We start from the raw sequence: 16,760 nt of genomic DNA on the forward strand, positions 1-16,760 counted from the left end.
GCTGGCATTGTTGTGAGAGGCTGTGTTCCGCTTCAGTGAAATTGTTTCTGAAGACTCTTTCAACTCATTTGCCCATATCATGATGGGTGATTTATGAGCATGCTTGCCCACATTGCACTGTGTTCAGCAGTTTTTGACCAAAAACGACATGACCCTCATGTTCCACCCTCCCCATTCACTTGATCTCACCCCCAGCAACATTTTTTTTATTTGTTTCCCTGGATAAAAAATGTCCTCAAAAATAAATGTTTTGCTCATGTGGAAGGGGTGAAACAAAAAATGGCAGAAGCACTGAAATACATCAAAATCAACAAGTTCAAAAACTGTTTGGAGCAGTGCAAAAAAGTGTCCTGATAGGTGAATTGCATCAAATGGAGAGTATTTTGAAGTAATTCCCCCACTCAGCCTTCACAGTGTTTTGGGATAGCTGGCATTAGCTCTGTTTAAAGATGCAGAAGCCAAAGCTCAGAGAGGTTAGGTAACTGAGCTGAAGCCACACGCTGTTGCAGGGCAGAGAGTGGGATGTTTGCCTCAGGGACCAGGAGCCCTTGTGTCCAGAGGCCTCCCCAGCCCTGCAGTTGGGGTAATGAGGCTGTATCTCATTGGGCTCAGCACCCAGCAGGCCTCCTGAAGCAGCACAGGCTGGGGCTGCTGCTTCCCTGGTGCTGCTCCCCCCACCTCAGAGACTGAAGAGCTACTGCTCACAGGTCCCATTCCTCAAAAATGGGCTCCTCTTCCAACTCAGAAGGTCCCTTCTGTGACAAAAGACCCGTGACGCTCCAATCAGAAAAGCCAACTGGACCCTTCCCCTTCTCACTACCTCTACTCTCTAGCCTGCATCCTCTAAGTTATGGTATAAATCAGCACAAGGGGTCTTTTTTTCCTTCTCTCTCACCCATTTTCCTAAAGGAAGATTGGCTACTCCCTAGGAATCTTTTGAAGACCATCAGGGTGGAACACCAGCAAGAACCCAGAAGATTTAGGTTCAAGTTCTGGATCTGCTGCTCACTTGCTATGTCATGAGCTAACAGAATGATTCTTTCCCTGTAGTTTCCCTATAGTATTGTAATATCAGCAAATGTAGAACCTGCCTGGTAAGACAGATGCATAAGACAATGTGGTTACCATACTTAGCTGACACATGAGACTTCACAAACACTGGCTGCTGTTGTTACTGGTCATGACTGGCTCAGGAACTGGGGGGTAGGGTCTGCCATCAGCTGGAAGGATGGAGTGTGGGCTGTAGACTGTCGCTGACCACCACTCCAATCAGTCACTGAACTCTTTCCTAGAGTTTCAGTTCTCAGGTTGTATTCTTTGTTAGAGATTACAGTCATGACTTTTAAAAGACCTTGATTAGGACACTTTTCAGTGTAGCTAACCTCCTTAGTCAGTACACTGTGTTTCTGCTGGGAGGTAATTGTTGCCATCTCTGCTGGGTTGCACAATTTGAGGAATAATTTGCAGAAGCATCAATTGCCGCCATGACCAGGGCATGGAGCATAATTATATCTAGTGGAAACTGTGATTGAGCCTGGAATTGAAGCCTGATTTGCAGGGGCTATAAATGAGCTGCCACCTCCAGAGCATTACGTGCCTGCTAGATGGTGGGGCTGTAATCAACCTCAGCCTGTTTCCAAACACTCATTCTCCAAGTCCCAGTGGGTCCAAAACCCTGACTCTGGTGCGTGTCAAGATCCCTGCAGAATCTGGCTGCACTGAGACCTTCCTATTGTCCAAGACATGATTCATAGTTTTCTAGGGAATGTCCTTTACTGTCTTTGCTTTCTAGTTGTAATATAACAAAGACAATTTGGAGCAATCCATCTGCCACCAGTCCCCCAATAGCAATGCCCTGCTGTCCCCACTCAGTATTTGGCCCAGGAAGATCCAGTTTTATTTGTGGCTGAAAGGGAAGAAGATTGGGGGATCCAGGCCTTCCTTCTCCCTCATGTGAATGACCCTGCACAACAGGAGGATTCATCTCTGCCCTCACCATGGCCAAGGTCTGCTCTACACATGGGTGAGAGGCCACACTTTGAGTACTTCTGAGAAGCTGATGATGGCATCTGTGACAGGGGAGGTCTTTCATCCTGAGGCAAGGGTACGTGTTCTGCCAGCCCTTTGTACCGCCTGAAAACATACTGGGAATCATATTTGCAGGTCCACAAATGTTACTTGATTGTCCCATGGCAAGAAAGACTTAACTGGAGGCTCGGTAGAGAGAGAAGAGTAAAGGCTGAGACAATATGGCCCATAGGGGCAAAACAGCTGAGTCGGAGCAAAAGTACACATTCTACATGTAGTCAGCACTTTGTAAACACTGGGGAGAGAGTAGGCAGAGGTGGGACGGTGTTCACAGACAATTCTCCAACTTTATTTTAGCCCCCTTTTTTACCCTCCTGCAGGCCAGCGTCTTGACATAATTACCTTGGCTACACAGTCCTTGTTTGTATCTCCAGAGAGACAGCGGTCTTTGAAGAAAGAACACAAGTCCTGAGACAGATGACCCAAGTCTGGAAGGAATCCCAAGATGAAGGAAATGCAAAATAGCAAAAAGTGCAGGCCTTTGACTCAGTCAGACTTCAGTTCCCATCCTCCTTTTGTTATATACTATCTGTGAGACCTTTATACCTTAGCCAAGTCTCAGTTTGCTTACTGCAAAATCGAACAAAGAGCTAGCCTATAAGACTGTTATTAAAATCATTAATACATATATAAAGCATATATAAGCTAGCTCATCTTAAGTACTGAATAAATGGCAAGTATTACCATCATTAACATCTTTAAAATGGAGGTATTTAGTAATACTTACTTTGCAATGTGGTTGTGAAGAGTAGGAAGAAAAATGACCTTGGCCTATAGATGTTTAATAAATGGTACTGTTGCTGGGTCTGTCTTTGCCGGGTAGTACACCTCTGACCTTCGGCAGTCACCTCTGCCATTGGTAAAATGGGGAGGGAGTATTTTTACCCCTCCTCACTCCCATAAGGACTGCAGTGGCAGCTGGAGATAATTACATCGGCCTTGCTTGTTTTTTGGAGTTGTGACAAGCAAATCACATACAACATATGGGAAGCCAGGCATGGGGAACAACGTGCTAGAATGAAACACATTGAATTGGGAGCAAGGGACTTGGGGTCTAGTCTTGGTACCCTTTTGCTGCCCACAGGCAATGACCAAGCAATCTGACCTTTAGGTGCACACACTGGTGACCTCTCAGCAGCTGTGAGAAACACAAATGAGAGCCAGTATCATCGTTACTGTTCCTCGAGGGAAAGGCCAGTCTTCTCCCTCTAGTCTTTGGAACCCAGCAAAGTCCTTGGCATACAGTAGGCACTCTATATTTCTGCTTGTTTAATGAACTACAAAACTGCCCAGAAGTTGTATTTTTAAACATTAGTTGATTTTTTTTGGCCCATATGTTTATAGCTTTTGGTTTCAGCTTGATTTGTTGGGTCCCTGGGCCTGTGTCCCAAAGTATTTTATTCCATGCTAAACTCAACATACACAGAAATGTTATTTGGACACAACTAAAATCAGAAAAAAAGCCTGTCATAAAAGACAGTACAAAGCAGCTCTTCTGTCTGTGGCAGTTGTACACAGTTTCACGAGTAACCTAACACCCAACTCTGGTTTGGTTACCACTCCTCTAGGTTCTCTATTATTCTCCCATTCTGCAGGATTTATCCCTGGAGTGAAGGTGGTAGGCATTACAGAGTCCTGACATGCTTATTCGGATGACCCTTCATGAGTAGTTGAGAATGTGAGGGATGCCTTACAAGCCTCCTCCAAATGGGAAGTGGCAGGTGGAATGGCAGGTAGAAACATGGATGAGGGGACTGGGCTTCCTGGTATCAGGGGAGAGATCTTGAAGTGGATTTTCTTGGTAGTAGGGGATACCACACGTACCCTTCCCACCCACACTACATACTATTCCAGAATTGTTACAGTGTTTGGTCTCTGAGAGCTTTGGTATAAGAGGGAAACTTGTAAAGGTAAGAGAAGGGATGGAAAAGACCAAAATGCTAATAGTCACCATTGTTGTTTGCTCACTGTGATAATGGCCCTGGAACAAAAGCACTGGCAAAAGGAGAGTGTTTTCCAGATCTGCCATGCATCAAGCCTTCTTCTCATGTTCCTGAGGAACATCTGTGATCATAAGTCATTTTGAATACCATTTCCCACCCCCAAAGTCTTCTGCCTTTTTCCCTTCCCTACCCTACCTTCCCCCACCCCCTTCCCACACTGAGTGAGGCTTTAGATTGATGGACTGACTAAAGCCTCACTCAATCACTCTTGCTGGGTTAGGCGTCCCTCTGTAGCCTTCAACTGACTGCACTGCAATTTCTGGTTTATTTACTTACTGTCCAGTTCTGAAAAGGAGGCCTTTTACCTTATTCAACATTCTATCCCCCAGATAGCACACCACAATAAAGGTGATGCTCAGTGAATGCTTAATTTATTTAGTATACTAGAGTATACGTCTAACTTACTGCACTTTAATTTTCCTCTAGATACTATAATGGCTAAGCAAATAGAGGTACATGTCATTCTTTTTTCTTTTTACAACAGACAAAAAGTGTTGGGAAGCTAGACACCAATCAGTTATATGTGTTTCATGGTACCAGATCATCATCCTGCAGAGTTCCTTCAAACTATTAAAGTACAGGACTACAATGCTGCATAGTTTGTTTAAGATCACAGAATACAATACAAAGTGTTTCAAACCATTTTACAAAAACAGCAAAACTCAACAACAAAATCTTATGACAAAAGTAGACCAATTTCATTTAAACATCAATTTTACTGTATATTAAATGTCACAAAACCTAGCAAGATGCAAAACTTAAATTCTAGTTACACAAATACAACTCTTACAGAAATAACACTCCTCTCACCTTACACTACTTAAGAATCAAACAGTACCTTCCATACCTAGGACTGCCCCACCCCCTCACTGACCACCTTTCCTCAGTCCTCACCAGGGCCCGATGCCAGCCCTAGCATTAGCCCTGGCCCTAACCCTGGCCCTCGTACTGGCTTCATCTGCCAGGGCCTCACAGTACTGCACTGGCCAGTGCTGGGATTCCTTTTCTATGGAACTTGGCCATGAACTCTAGGTTCATCTTGCTGGTTTCCAGGTTGCTTGGGGGACCCCAAGGGAATTCACACTCTGGTGGATAGGTGTGAGGCACCGCCTGTAAACCGAGGTGTCACTACTGCACGAAAACTTCCCTAATAAGCCTTTTCGGGCGCTCAAAGAGGCCGTGATACTCTGAGGGACACACCCCCAACCGACTCAGCACCTCCTAAACCTGTGCCTCCTTGGCCCTTTTATCTTCTATGCAGATGAGACCCAAGATCATCATTAAGAGACCCAGTCTGGGACCATCCGCTCCCAGATCCTTCTCCTCCAGAGGTTTCAGTCTGTTGGTCAGGGTATGTGTGGTGTTCGTGCCAAGCTGTTTCAGCTCAAAACTAAAGACATACCACAGATGTTCTGCGGCCCTAGCGATGATCTCAGGGAAAAGATTCTTTAAGTCTCCCATAACGTTTTTCGCCATCTCGGAGCGACCAATGGGAACGGGAAGGGCACCAGCTTCGCCACCGTCTGATTCGGTTGGCGGCAGGCCTTGCGCCCGGTGAAGGCTTTGAATACCCTCGAGCCTCTCCGGGTGAGCGCGAGCTCTGCAGCCCCTCCTCCCTCAAGGCGCCAAGATCCGCCTTGGGGCTCTTCCGCCGATGGGGGCTCGGGGCCTCCTCCTGCGAGGTGGTCGGGTCGCACCGTCACAGTCACCACACTCCTGCTCCTCTGCCTGAGGGGCGCCCAGACCCCCGCTCCCGGGTTTCTGCAACGTGTTTTCGGGAAGCCAGGCGCACAGCGCTGATAATGACCGTAGGATGCTCATTCCGCTGCACAAACCCAGAGAAGCGGTTGGCAGCGGCTGGGGCGGCGGGAGGAGGACTCGGAGAGACGACGGAAGGCACAGTGTGGGTGCCGGTAGCACCGCAGAGAACTCCAATGGGTGACCGCAGCGCCGCCGGTGCCCCAGTCTTGCAGCGCCGCCACTGCGCAGCCTCAGTCCGCGCCGCGCGCGGGCTCTGGGGGCTACTTCCGGCCAGCTCCAGCAGGATGGTGGCCCTGGGGCCGCGCGAAGCCCCTCCCCTACCGGCCCCCTGTGGGTGGTGGGGTACTCTGTTGGCTTCTTTGGTAGTCGGGTCTCTGGGGAAAGTGTCCGTTCTTCACTGCTTTTTAGGCTCGAGAGCTGGAGGGGAGATACCAGGGTTTTCACAAACGAGGCAGGCGGAATGGGGGATGTTTCCATGTACAAGGATGCAATAGGGATGGAGTTCAAGCCACGTCTCTCAGCAGGTGCTTATTTGTAAGTGTGTGTATCTAGGATTTTGAGGGATTTGCTCTGGCCCAAGTGCGGAGTGCATGGAGGTGAAAGCTGGGAGATAAGTCTGTCTGGATAATTAGTGAAGGGTCTTGAACGGGATGCTAGGGATGTACTTCTCGTGGCAGTGTGGAGGATGGATCAGAGCAGGGTGGACCACAAGCTGGGAATCCAGTTCGGAGTATTACTACAGTGCAGGACAGGAAGTGGGATTTGGCCTATCTTGTTCATTGGTGTATCCTTAGCTCCTAGAACAGCACATTGAGGCACTCCGTAAACACTGTACAGTAGATGAGGAAGGGGTAAGGGTAGCAGATTATAGGGGGATGAAAGAAAAATGATGCAATATATTGTACAGCTGGCAGAAGCAGGTGTCCAAACTTTTGGCATCTCTGGCCCACATTGGAAGAAGAAGAGTTGTCTTGGGCCACACGTGAAATACATTGTGACACATAATCACACACAAAAAATCTCATAGTGTTTTAAGTAAATTTATGATTTTGTGTTGGGCTGAATTCATAGCCATCCTGAGCCTCATGTGGCCCACGGGATACAAGTTGGACACCCCTGACTGGAAAGGTGAGATTTTCAACCTAATCAAATCTAACTACTCCCATTTTTCTTTTTGCATACCCTACTCTGAGCTTTCTTCCACTTCCTGTCTTCCTTTTTTTCCCCTTTCCTTCCCTCCCCTCTCCTCCCCTCCCCTCTCCTCTCTCTCCAGGATTCAGCTTAAGTGTCACCATTCCAAAGCCTTCCTTAGTCTCCATGCCATGCATGGAAGTTATTTATTGCCATCTGTGAATCACCATAGCAATTTGTATTTATTTAGCATCCACTTAAATAGACCTTATTATGTGCTAGGCTCTGTTGTAACCTGCTTTTCAAATATTAATTTGTTTAATTCTCATTAAGGTAAGTACTATTTTCATCATCCCTATTTTATAGCTCTGTCCTTCCTATGGCATTTGTTATGTACTAGCTATGTAGTCTTGGGCAGGTTACCTAAACTCCCTGCTCCTCAGTTTCCTTATCAGTAAAATGGGCATAATATTAGAAACAACATTGTGGAGATTATGTGAAGTTATGCATATGAAGCATTTAGCAGAGTGTGTGGCAAAAACTGAGTGTTCAATAAATGTTAACTACTATTTATTGCACTTTTAATGTACTGATACTGTGCTAAGTATTCACATGTATTGACTGGTTTACTCCTCAAAACAGCCCAGCTAGGTAAGTGATGTTATTATTCCCATTTTACAAGTGAAGTAATACAGAAAAAGGTTAAATAACTTTCCCACAGAACATGACTGAGATTTGAACCATATAGTATAATTCCAGAGACTTAACACAATATTAATAGGTGTTATTATTATTGACCATACTTTGTATTATAATTATTTTTGTGGTTATCTTTTTACCAAAACCAAACACCCTACGGGTTAGGGCTGTGTCTTTAACTTTTTTGAAGAGCCCCTCAAAGTTGGCACTCAGTATATAATTGTCACTGGATAAGTGATGGGAGGCTTTACTCTTTACATGGGAAATAACATTTATTTTAAGTAAATATCTGACAGTTAGACTTTCCTAGATATAATTATGAACTTCATTTTAAAAACTTCTGAAAATATATACTCATTTATACTATATGACTTACAAAATCTGAAAGTGTGTAAGTGAAGCAGGAAGATGTTTATTATAGTCAAGCTCGAGGCTATTATTAGTTTCCATTGTGCCAAACATTTTATGTACAGTATAATTTAGTCCTCACAAGTCCCTGTTAGGAAGGTATTATTATCTTCATTTTACAAATGGGAAACAGTCACAGAGAGGTAAAATCACCTGTCCCAAACCACCCATCTGTTAAGTGCTGGACCGGAAATGAGAACCTAGATTGTCTCTTTTGAAGACTGGACTCATGACTGCCACGCTGAATTGCCTGGCTATCTGTTTCTCCTTAAGGTAGAGAGAGCCACGCCTTCCTAAAAGGGGAACACTAGACATAAAATTGTCCACTTAACATATCTTTCTCATATCAAGCATTGCCAAGGAGATATGCAGAAGATATGTGCATAGGAAGTACCACGCAGGAGATACATTAAATGGGAAGGGTTTTGAGGAACAGATTAGCAGTAATATAACAATTTAAAAAACTGAATGAATAATGTATCACTACTCATCAAAAAGGGAACAAAGTACTGATAACATGTGGATGAGTCATTATGTCGAGCAAAAAAAGAAAGATGCAAAAGAAGATACAAAAGGTTACATACAATATGATTACTTTTAATCTGTTGAAGATAGTTTAGACTGATCTGTGGTGACAGACATCAGAACAGTGGAGTGGAGTTGACTGGGAAGAGATGCATTAACATTCTGGGGGTGATGAGAATATTCAGTATCTTGGATTGGGTGTTGGTATACATGTGTCGAAAATTATCAAACTGTGCCCTTAATATATATGTGCCTCACAGTATATAAATATACCTCAAAATTATACAAACAAAAGTTTTTTATTGAAGTATAATTGACATAATATTAGTTGTAGGTATATAGCAGAATAATGATTCTATATTTGTGTATATTGTGAGGTGGTCACAGTAAGTCTAATTTAACATCTGTTACCATCCATAGTTACAAAATTATTTTTTTTCTTGTGATCAGAACTGAGGTATGTGTTTTTGTTCTTATTTTATAAAAGAGGAATCTGAGGCTCAGGGAAATTAACTTGCCTAAAGTTACCCAGTGAATAAATGGAAATGCCAAACCCAGCCCAGATTTTAATTTTTATCCCCACCCAAGGACAATTTTTCATTGCTTTTAGAAAGAGAAGAAGGCAGGGAGGGAATGGGAAAAAGAGAGGTGGAGGGGCAGGGGAGAGAGCGAGAGAGACAAAGACATTGAGAGACATCAAGGTGAGAGAGAAACATTGATTGGCAGCCTCTTCGTACATGCCCTGACCAAGGGTCGAACCTACAACCCTGGTATGTACTCTGACCAGAAATCAGACCCAGAACCTTTCAATCTACGGGACCAACCAACTGAGCCACATTGACCAGGGCCAGATGTTTTTAACTGCAAATCTCATAATACTTTCAAGACCATTGGAATGGCATTAGGTTCAGATTGTCACTGAAATTCACAAGACACAATGGGCTTACCAGGCCTGAGCTTTACGTTGCCTTAAGGAATACAGAATAAGGAGCAGAATAGCACCCTAGGCTAATAGTATCATAAAGACCTTGGATATCCAGAGCCAATGTCACAATCACCAACTGGTCTTGTTTTTAAACTTAAGGGAAATTTTATTTAGTCTTCTTTTTATTTTTTATTTTTAATTATATTTTATTGATTATGCAATTATAGTTGTCCCAATTTTTCCTCCTTTGCCCCCCTCCACCCAGCAGAGAACCCCCATTCTCTCAGGCAATCCCCCCACCATGGTTCATGTCCATGGGCCCTGCGTATAAGTTCTTTGGCTACTCCATTTCTTATACTATACTTTATATCCCCATGGCTGTCCTGTAACCAACTATTTGTACTTCTTAATCCCCTCACTTCTTTACCCATTCTCCCACGTCTCCTCCCATCTGGCATCCCTCAAAACACTCTCTGTATCCATGATTCTGTCTGTTTTTCTTGCTTGCCTATTTGTTTTTTAGATTCAATTGTTGATAGATATGTATATTTTGCTATTTTATTGTTCATAGTTTTGATCTTCTTTTTCTTAAAGAAGTCCCTTTAACATTTCATATAATAATGGTTTGGTGATGATGAACTCCTTTAGTTTTTTCTTTTCTGGGAAGCTCTTTATCTTCCCTTAGAGCTAAATGATTGCTGGGTAGAGGAATCTTGGCCATGGCCCTTGCTTTACATGACTTTGGATATTTCTTGCCAATCCCTTCTAGCTTGCAAAGTTTCCTTTGAGAAATCAGCTGACAGTCTTATGGGAACTCTCCTGTAGGTAACTGACTTCTTTTCTCTTGATGCTTCTAAGAATCTCTCTTTATCTTTAAACTTGGGCATTTTAATTATGATGTGTCTTAGAGTGGGCCTCTTTGAATCTATCTTGTTTGGGGCTCTCTGTGCTTCCTGGATTTGCATGTCTGTGTCCTTCACCAAATTAGGGAAGCTTTTTTCATTATTCTTTCAAATAGATTTCCAATGTCTTGCTCTTCCTCTTTCCCTTTTGCCACCCCTATGATGTGAATGTTGGGACACTTGAAGTTGTCCCAGAGGCTCCTTATCCTATGCTCATTTGTTTGGGTTCTTTTTTCTCCTTGTTGTTCTGACTGGTTGTTTTTTGCTTCTTTATGTACCCAGTCATTGATTTGACTCTCATCTTTATCCACTGTACTGCTGTTTCTCTGTAAATTGTTCTTTTTTCAATTAGTGCATCCTTCATTTCTGACTGGCATTTTTTATGCAGCTGAGATCCTCACTAATTTCCTTGAGCACCCTAATAACCAGTGTTTTGAACTCTGCATCTGATAGATTGCTTATGTCCATTTTGTTGAGCTCTTTTCCTGGAGTTTTGGTCTGTTCTTTCATTTGGGCCATGTTTCTTTGTCTGCTCGTTTTGGCAACCTCCCTGTGTTTGTTTCTGTGTATTAGGTAGAGCTGCTATCACTCCCTGTCTTGGTATTGTGGCTTAATGTAGTAGGTGTCCTGTAGGGTCCAGTGGCAGAGCCTCCCCTATTACCCAAGCTGGGTACTCAAGGCATGCCCTTCCTGTGGGCTAAGTACACTCTCCTCTTGTAGTTGAGCCTTGATTGCTGTTGGCAGGTCAGGGGGGCGGATTACTCAGGTCAGTCAGCTTCAAGGACTGCCTGTGACCACTGACCACAAGCCTCTGACCTCCAAGGAGTATCAGCTTTGCAAGGGCAGGGTGATGGTGCTCTGACATGGTCTGTAGCTGTCCACTGGGTGTGCTGGCCCTGGGAGTTCCCGTATGGCGCAGGCCAAGGTCAGCCCCCACTTGTGTTTTGTGTGGGGTCACCCTGCTTGAGCTATAAAGCAATCTGAGATGTCTGCTACTTGTGCTGGGCTTGGAGATTCCCAGGTGAAGCCAAGCTGTGAATCTAGGCTGGCTGCTGCTAGTGCAGAGCCTTGAACAACTTAGCTGTTGCTTGTTTGATAGGATTTAGGAAGTTGTGAAGTATGAGCCAAGACCAGCCATTCATGTGGAAAAGTGGTTAGCAGTTTGGGCAGGTCCATAAATTGGGTGGGATGGAGTCTGGGGATCTCCAGGACAGGACAAACAGTGTTAGCCAGGTTGATGGAGTCTCAGATATGGCTCCTGCTGCTGGCTCTGTGGCTCTGTGGCTCTGTTGGGGGAGGGCTCAGAAAAGTGACAATGGCCTCTGTGTGCCTTTCTGTGTAGGAGAAAGCTGTTCCCCAGCTTCTGCCTTGCTGCCAGACACTTCACTTCCTCCGTGTATGGCACTGGTGCCTTTTAAGCTGCTATCCTGGTGGTGCTGGAGCTCAGAGGGAGTGCGCTGCGTTACGTCTGTGTGTAGGTTCTTTAAGAGGAACTGCTTGGGACTCCAGAAGTTTTTCCCACAGACCCTGCTGGTTTTTGTAGCCAAAAGTTATGGGGACTTATCTTTCTGGCACTGGAACCCTGGTCTGGGGAGCCTGGTGTGGGGCTGGGACTCCTCGCTCCCTAATATCCCTCCTGAATTATTATTCATCGCAGGTGGGTGTGGGACCAGCCTGTTCTTCATCTGTGCCCCTCCTGCCTGTCTGGATAGATGTGGTTTCTTTAATTCTGTAGTTTAAGACTTCTATTCAACTCAGTTTCTGATGGTTCTGAGTGATGGATGTTCTATATTTTAGTTGTAATTTCTTTTTTTTTTTAAAGATTTTATTTATTTATTTTTAGAGAGGGAAGGGAGGGAGATAGAGAGAGGGAGAGAAACATCAATGTGCGGTTGCTGGGGGTTATGGCCTGCAACCCAGGCATGTACCCTGGCTGGGAATCGAACCTGGGACACTTTGGTTCCCAGCCCGCGCTCAATCCACTGAGCTACACCCGCCAGGGCCATTTAGTTGTAATTTCAATGTGGTTGTCAGGAGGCAAGCTCTGTTTACCTATGCCATCATCTTGACTGGGCATTAGTTTTCTTTTTAGTTAGCAGTCTAGTTTTAAAATGAGTTGAGGTTAAGAGAGAAGAAAGAACATAAAACCTAACAGAGTCAGACAGACAGATGAGGGAGGATGGTCACTGAACAGGGCCTTCCACAGCAGATCTTTTCTGTCTTGGAAATGAGGTCACAGACTCTGGCCAGATCATAGTTTTCCCCAGCAAGTGGATATGCACCTGCTCCTTTCTCAGGCTTACCTAGAAGGCCAAGGCCCCTCCTTGGGCCTTGCTGGAGCCCTGGGTGGTCTCCTTGTTTGCCTGCTTGAGTTTCTCTTCTGTGTGGGTCTTCAGTGGATGGTATCTCGGGCCTTGTTTCTCAATTCTTGGTATGTAATCCTCAGCGCACTTCTTCAGTGATTCTTAATTCTTGCGTTTGCCTTTGATTATCTCCTTCTACTTCTCAAACTGCTTGAAGGGGTCAGAGAAAGATTTTTTTTTTCATGGGATTTGGGTCTGTAGTAAGTTGGTCTTTTTCTTTCGGAACATTCTGGATTCTGGCTTTGGCAAATTCTTTCTACTTCTGAGCTTCCTCCATTGCTTGGGATCAGTTTCCTCAAACCCACCCATGATCTTATACATCTGCAGGTTCTTCACGTGGAGCTCTTCATGCCTGCTCTTTAGCAACAGGGTCTCCTTTTGTGTCACTTCTGCTCCCCTGCCTGGGTCTTTCTGGCTCCACTACAGCATGTCCATGATGGGAAACCTGTGCTTAGGGCACACAGGGTTGGCCTGGCACAGGAACACTCAGAGATCTTAGGAAGTCGGGTTCCACCAGCACCACTGCAGGGGGACTTCCTGCCTGTGGACTGTGTCTGAGTATGCCAACTGCTCCAGATCATCTCCCTCAGCAAGTACCGGAGCCTCAGCTGGCTCTCAGCAGTGCCCCTCACTCAGGTCCAAGGCAGGCCTGACTCTACTGAGAGAGGTGCATCATCAGCTGGCCAGGCCATGCAGGATGAGGCTGTGAGCTCATGCTGAGGAATTTGTGGTTCCTGTTCACATGCTGCTCTGTGGTACTCATCAGGGTCTGCACCATAAGGAGTGTCACCACTGAGGTGAAATGAGGTGAAAAATTCAATGACTAGGCCTTTAGTTTTAGGTGGTGGTAAGGGGTATGAAAGGGGAATGGACTTCTGTACCACTTGCTTATATCTGGATGCTACAGTGTTACACTGGAAGGAATCTAGACCATCATTGTTCCGGTTTTTATTGTGCCTATGTTGTACTGGACAGGTAGGCCTGGTGGGCAAAGAGGGTCAAATATATGGTAAAGGAATGAAACTAGGCTTTGGATGGTGAGTTTTTAGTAGAATATACAGATGTTGAATTATAATGTACACCTGAAAACTATGTGTTATTAACCGACCTCACCTCAATAAATTTACTTTTTTAAAAAAGCAGTCCTGCCCTGGTTGGGTAGCTCAGTTGGTTGAAGAGTCATCCCATACACTAAAAGGCTGTGGGTTCAATCCCTGGTTGGAATGTGTATGGGAGGCAGCCGATTGATGTTTCTCTCACATCGATGCTCCACTCTCTCTCTCTCTCTCTCTCTCCCTCCCTCCCTCCCCCTTCCCCTTCTTCTCTCTCTGAAATCAATAAAAACATATCCTCAGGTGAGGATTAAAACAAAAAAGCATGGTTTAAAAAAACAGGCAGTTCTTACATAAGCTATTAAAAGGGAGGAAATATATATCTGATGGGGTGGGATTGGGGGGGAAGGGCAATGAAACAAACACTTTGATGACTATTATATTGAAACCTTCTTTTTTTTTTTAAATCCTTATCCAAGGATATGTTTACTGATTTAAGTGGGGGAGGGAGAGATTGAGAGAAACATCGATATGGGAGAAGCATTGATTGGTTTCCTCCTATATGTGCCCCAAATGGGGATCGAACCCACAAGCTATGAATGTGCAATCCAACCTACAGCCTTTTGGTGTGCTAGATGACACTGTAACCAGTCGAGCCACCAGGCCAAGGTTGAAGCCTTGTTGAAGGATGATCCTTGTAGCATAGACTGAAAAAGCAGAAGTACAGGGTGAATTGCCCTGGAAGTGTCCAGCACTGAGGGCATAGAAACGGTATGTCCTAGAACAAAGCACTACACTATGTCAGAAGACCTGAGTTCTGGCGTCCCTCCTTCCCCTCTTGTGTAGGAGACCTAAGCTCTCTGGGCTGCTGTTTCTTCACCTTAAGGCCTGACAGCCCTTGCTTTGCCCATCCCCACAGAGTTATGTTGAGGTTCAAGTACAATACAAACATACTTTTAGAGTGCTTTACCATTAAGAAACAAATATAAAATGTTACAGACTTTTTTTTTTAAAAGAGAAGTGGTAGAAAAATCTCAGTAATGAGAGTGACTGGCCTCTCATGCAGACATTTTGGAATGATCTTACACATTCCTGGTTGAAAAAACCGTCTTGCCAAAAAAGATTAAATAAAGAAATGTCAAGTCCTGACTCTCCATCTAAGGCCAGCAAATGCTTTGGTGGGGAGCCAGATTATCTTGTTGGATTCCTTCTAAACTTGGCAATAGAGCCTCCAAACTCTTGAGTGCCTTCTTCACACAGATGCTGAGTAATGTCTCACCCCAGATCTGAGTGAGCCCCAAATTGCATAGATGCTGTGTCTTTCCTATTTCTCCTGACAGTCTTGACAGCCATGCAGCTAATCCGTCTCAAAGAAGGATTCTGGGGAAGAGCTTAGTCCAGAATTCCTGGGCCAGGGGTAAAATGGAGCCCCATTTTATCACAGCAGAATGTGGCCGGCAGAGCATGTGGCCATGGGTCCTGTATGTATGGCTGGTATTGAGGCAAGATGGCTAGGCAGATGATTTGATCTGACTTGGGTAATGAAAATTGTTTGTTATTGTTTGAAGAGCAATTGTGTAAGCAACAGTACTTCTGTGTTGGGCTGCCTGTGACCCACCAGTGTCTGTAACATAACACCCAACACAGAGGAGAAGCAGAGCCTGGCCAGCGGGGGAGGGGACAGATGCTGGGGGCACAGGCCTCCTTTTTCCCTCCTGCACTGTCCACCGCTGCCCCCTGCCCCCCTTCCCACCCCCGGGGCCTCTGAGGTGGGGGTGGGGGGCCCCCCCCCCCCCCCCGCCCTGCCACTCCGCCACCCCGCCACTTCACCACTCTAGCCACTCTAAACCTTGAAGGAGCGTTGAGAAGAAGGCATTTGCCACCTGGACACAATGAGGCCCAGTGCGAGGGGCAAGCACAAGGCTGGCCTGGAGCCAGGGCCCTGGTCTGAATGGCTGTCGCCAAGGGGCTGCCAACAGCCCATGTCTATACCCGCGAGGCTGGGCCAGGGCCGGAGTGAGCGGCCACCCACCCCCACCTCAGAGGCCCAGCTCGCACCATTCGCTGGCCGTGATCAGAATGCGTGGGACAGGGGCTTTGAGCCCTTGAACAGAGCCATTTCTCCTCCGTGGGCCGCCAGTTCATTGGGATTAGAGCAGGCTCTCCGGAGTCCCTTTGTTGACTGCTTGTTATTCCATACGCACTGAGCACTGTGCATTCATCTCTATTAGTTCTAATTGCTTCCCTATTCTAATGGGATCTTGATATTCCCATACAATTGAAAGGAAATGTATTCATTAAAATAATTCTTCTCCTAACTGCTGCTTCAAGCTGCTCCTCTAAGTGACATTGTCTCTCTAGCCACAGCCTGCTGAGGCCTCTTATTAAGACTCTAGTCAAAAGCCAACTTTGGGCAGCAAACTTTCCTCGCAGGAGTTTCCAGACACTGAAGAGAGGGTGCTTTTTAATCCTCTCACACGCTGAAGTTGGAGGCCAGCTGGTGTAATTGGGGGTGCTGCTCCAGCAGGTGGGGGGAGCAGGGCTTGCCTCTAGCCCTGCCTCCCGTAACAATGGCCGCTTTCTGCACACAAACTGGCTAATATAGACAGGGCTTTCCCCTCCTGTCCTCTGTGTGAAACTTTTTGTTTATGCCACCCGCAGTTACTAGGTGTGTTCTAAATGCAGGGCGCTGAGTGAGGTGCCATGGGAAGTGTGAAGACAGAGCTGTAGTCTCAAGGTGTTTATGGTCTCCGTGGGTGGCTCCCAACTCCTAAGTCCCTAAAGTTAGGCAGCAGAGGAAAAGCTGGGACAGCTCTCCATATTCAAAACTGCTTAATAGGATAGAGACCTTAGAAAAGCAGGCTGCTATTTCATAAATGTGTGTGATTTAATAACCAAAATCT

At 45.5% G+C, this 16,760-nt stretch overlaps 1 protein-coding gene across 1 annotated transcript; it reads right to left on the reverse strand.

Annotated features, from left to right (window-relative positions):
- Positions 1-4,440: 4,440 nt before the first annotated feature.
- Positions 4,441-5,790, reverse strand: MAGEF1 (MAGE family member F1; the record flags this gene model as incomplete). Its single annotated transcript, XM_028534555.2, is given in 4 exon segments — positions 4,441-5,095; positions 5,097-5,584; positions 5,587-5,697; positions 5,700-5,790. Coding segments are annotated over 4 exon segments (804 nt in total), but the record flags the coding sequence as incomplete, so codon positions are not given.
- Between the last annotated feature and the right edge of the window lie 10,970 nt (positions 5,791-16,760).

The sequence above is a fragment of the Phyllostomus discolor genome, chromosome 2 (assembly GCF_004126475.2).
Source record: "Phyllostomus discolor isolate MPI-MPIP mPhyDis1 chromosome 2, mPhyDis1.pri.v3, whole genome shotgun sequence".
NCBI lineage: Eukaryota > Metazoa > Chordata > Mammalia > Chiroptera > Phyllostomidae > Phyllostomus > Phyllostomus discolor.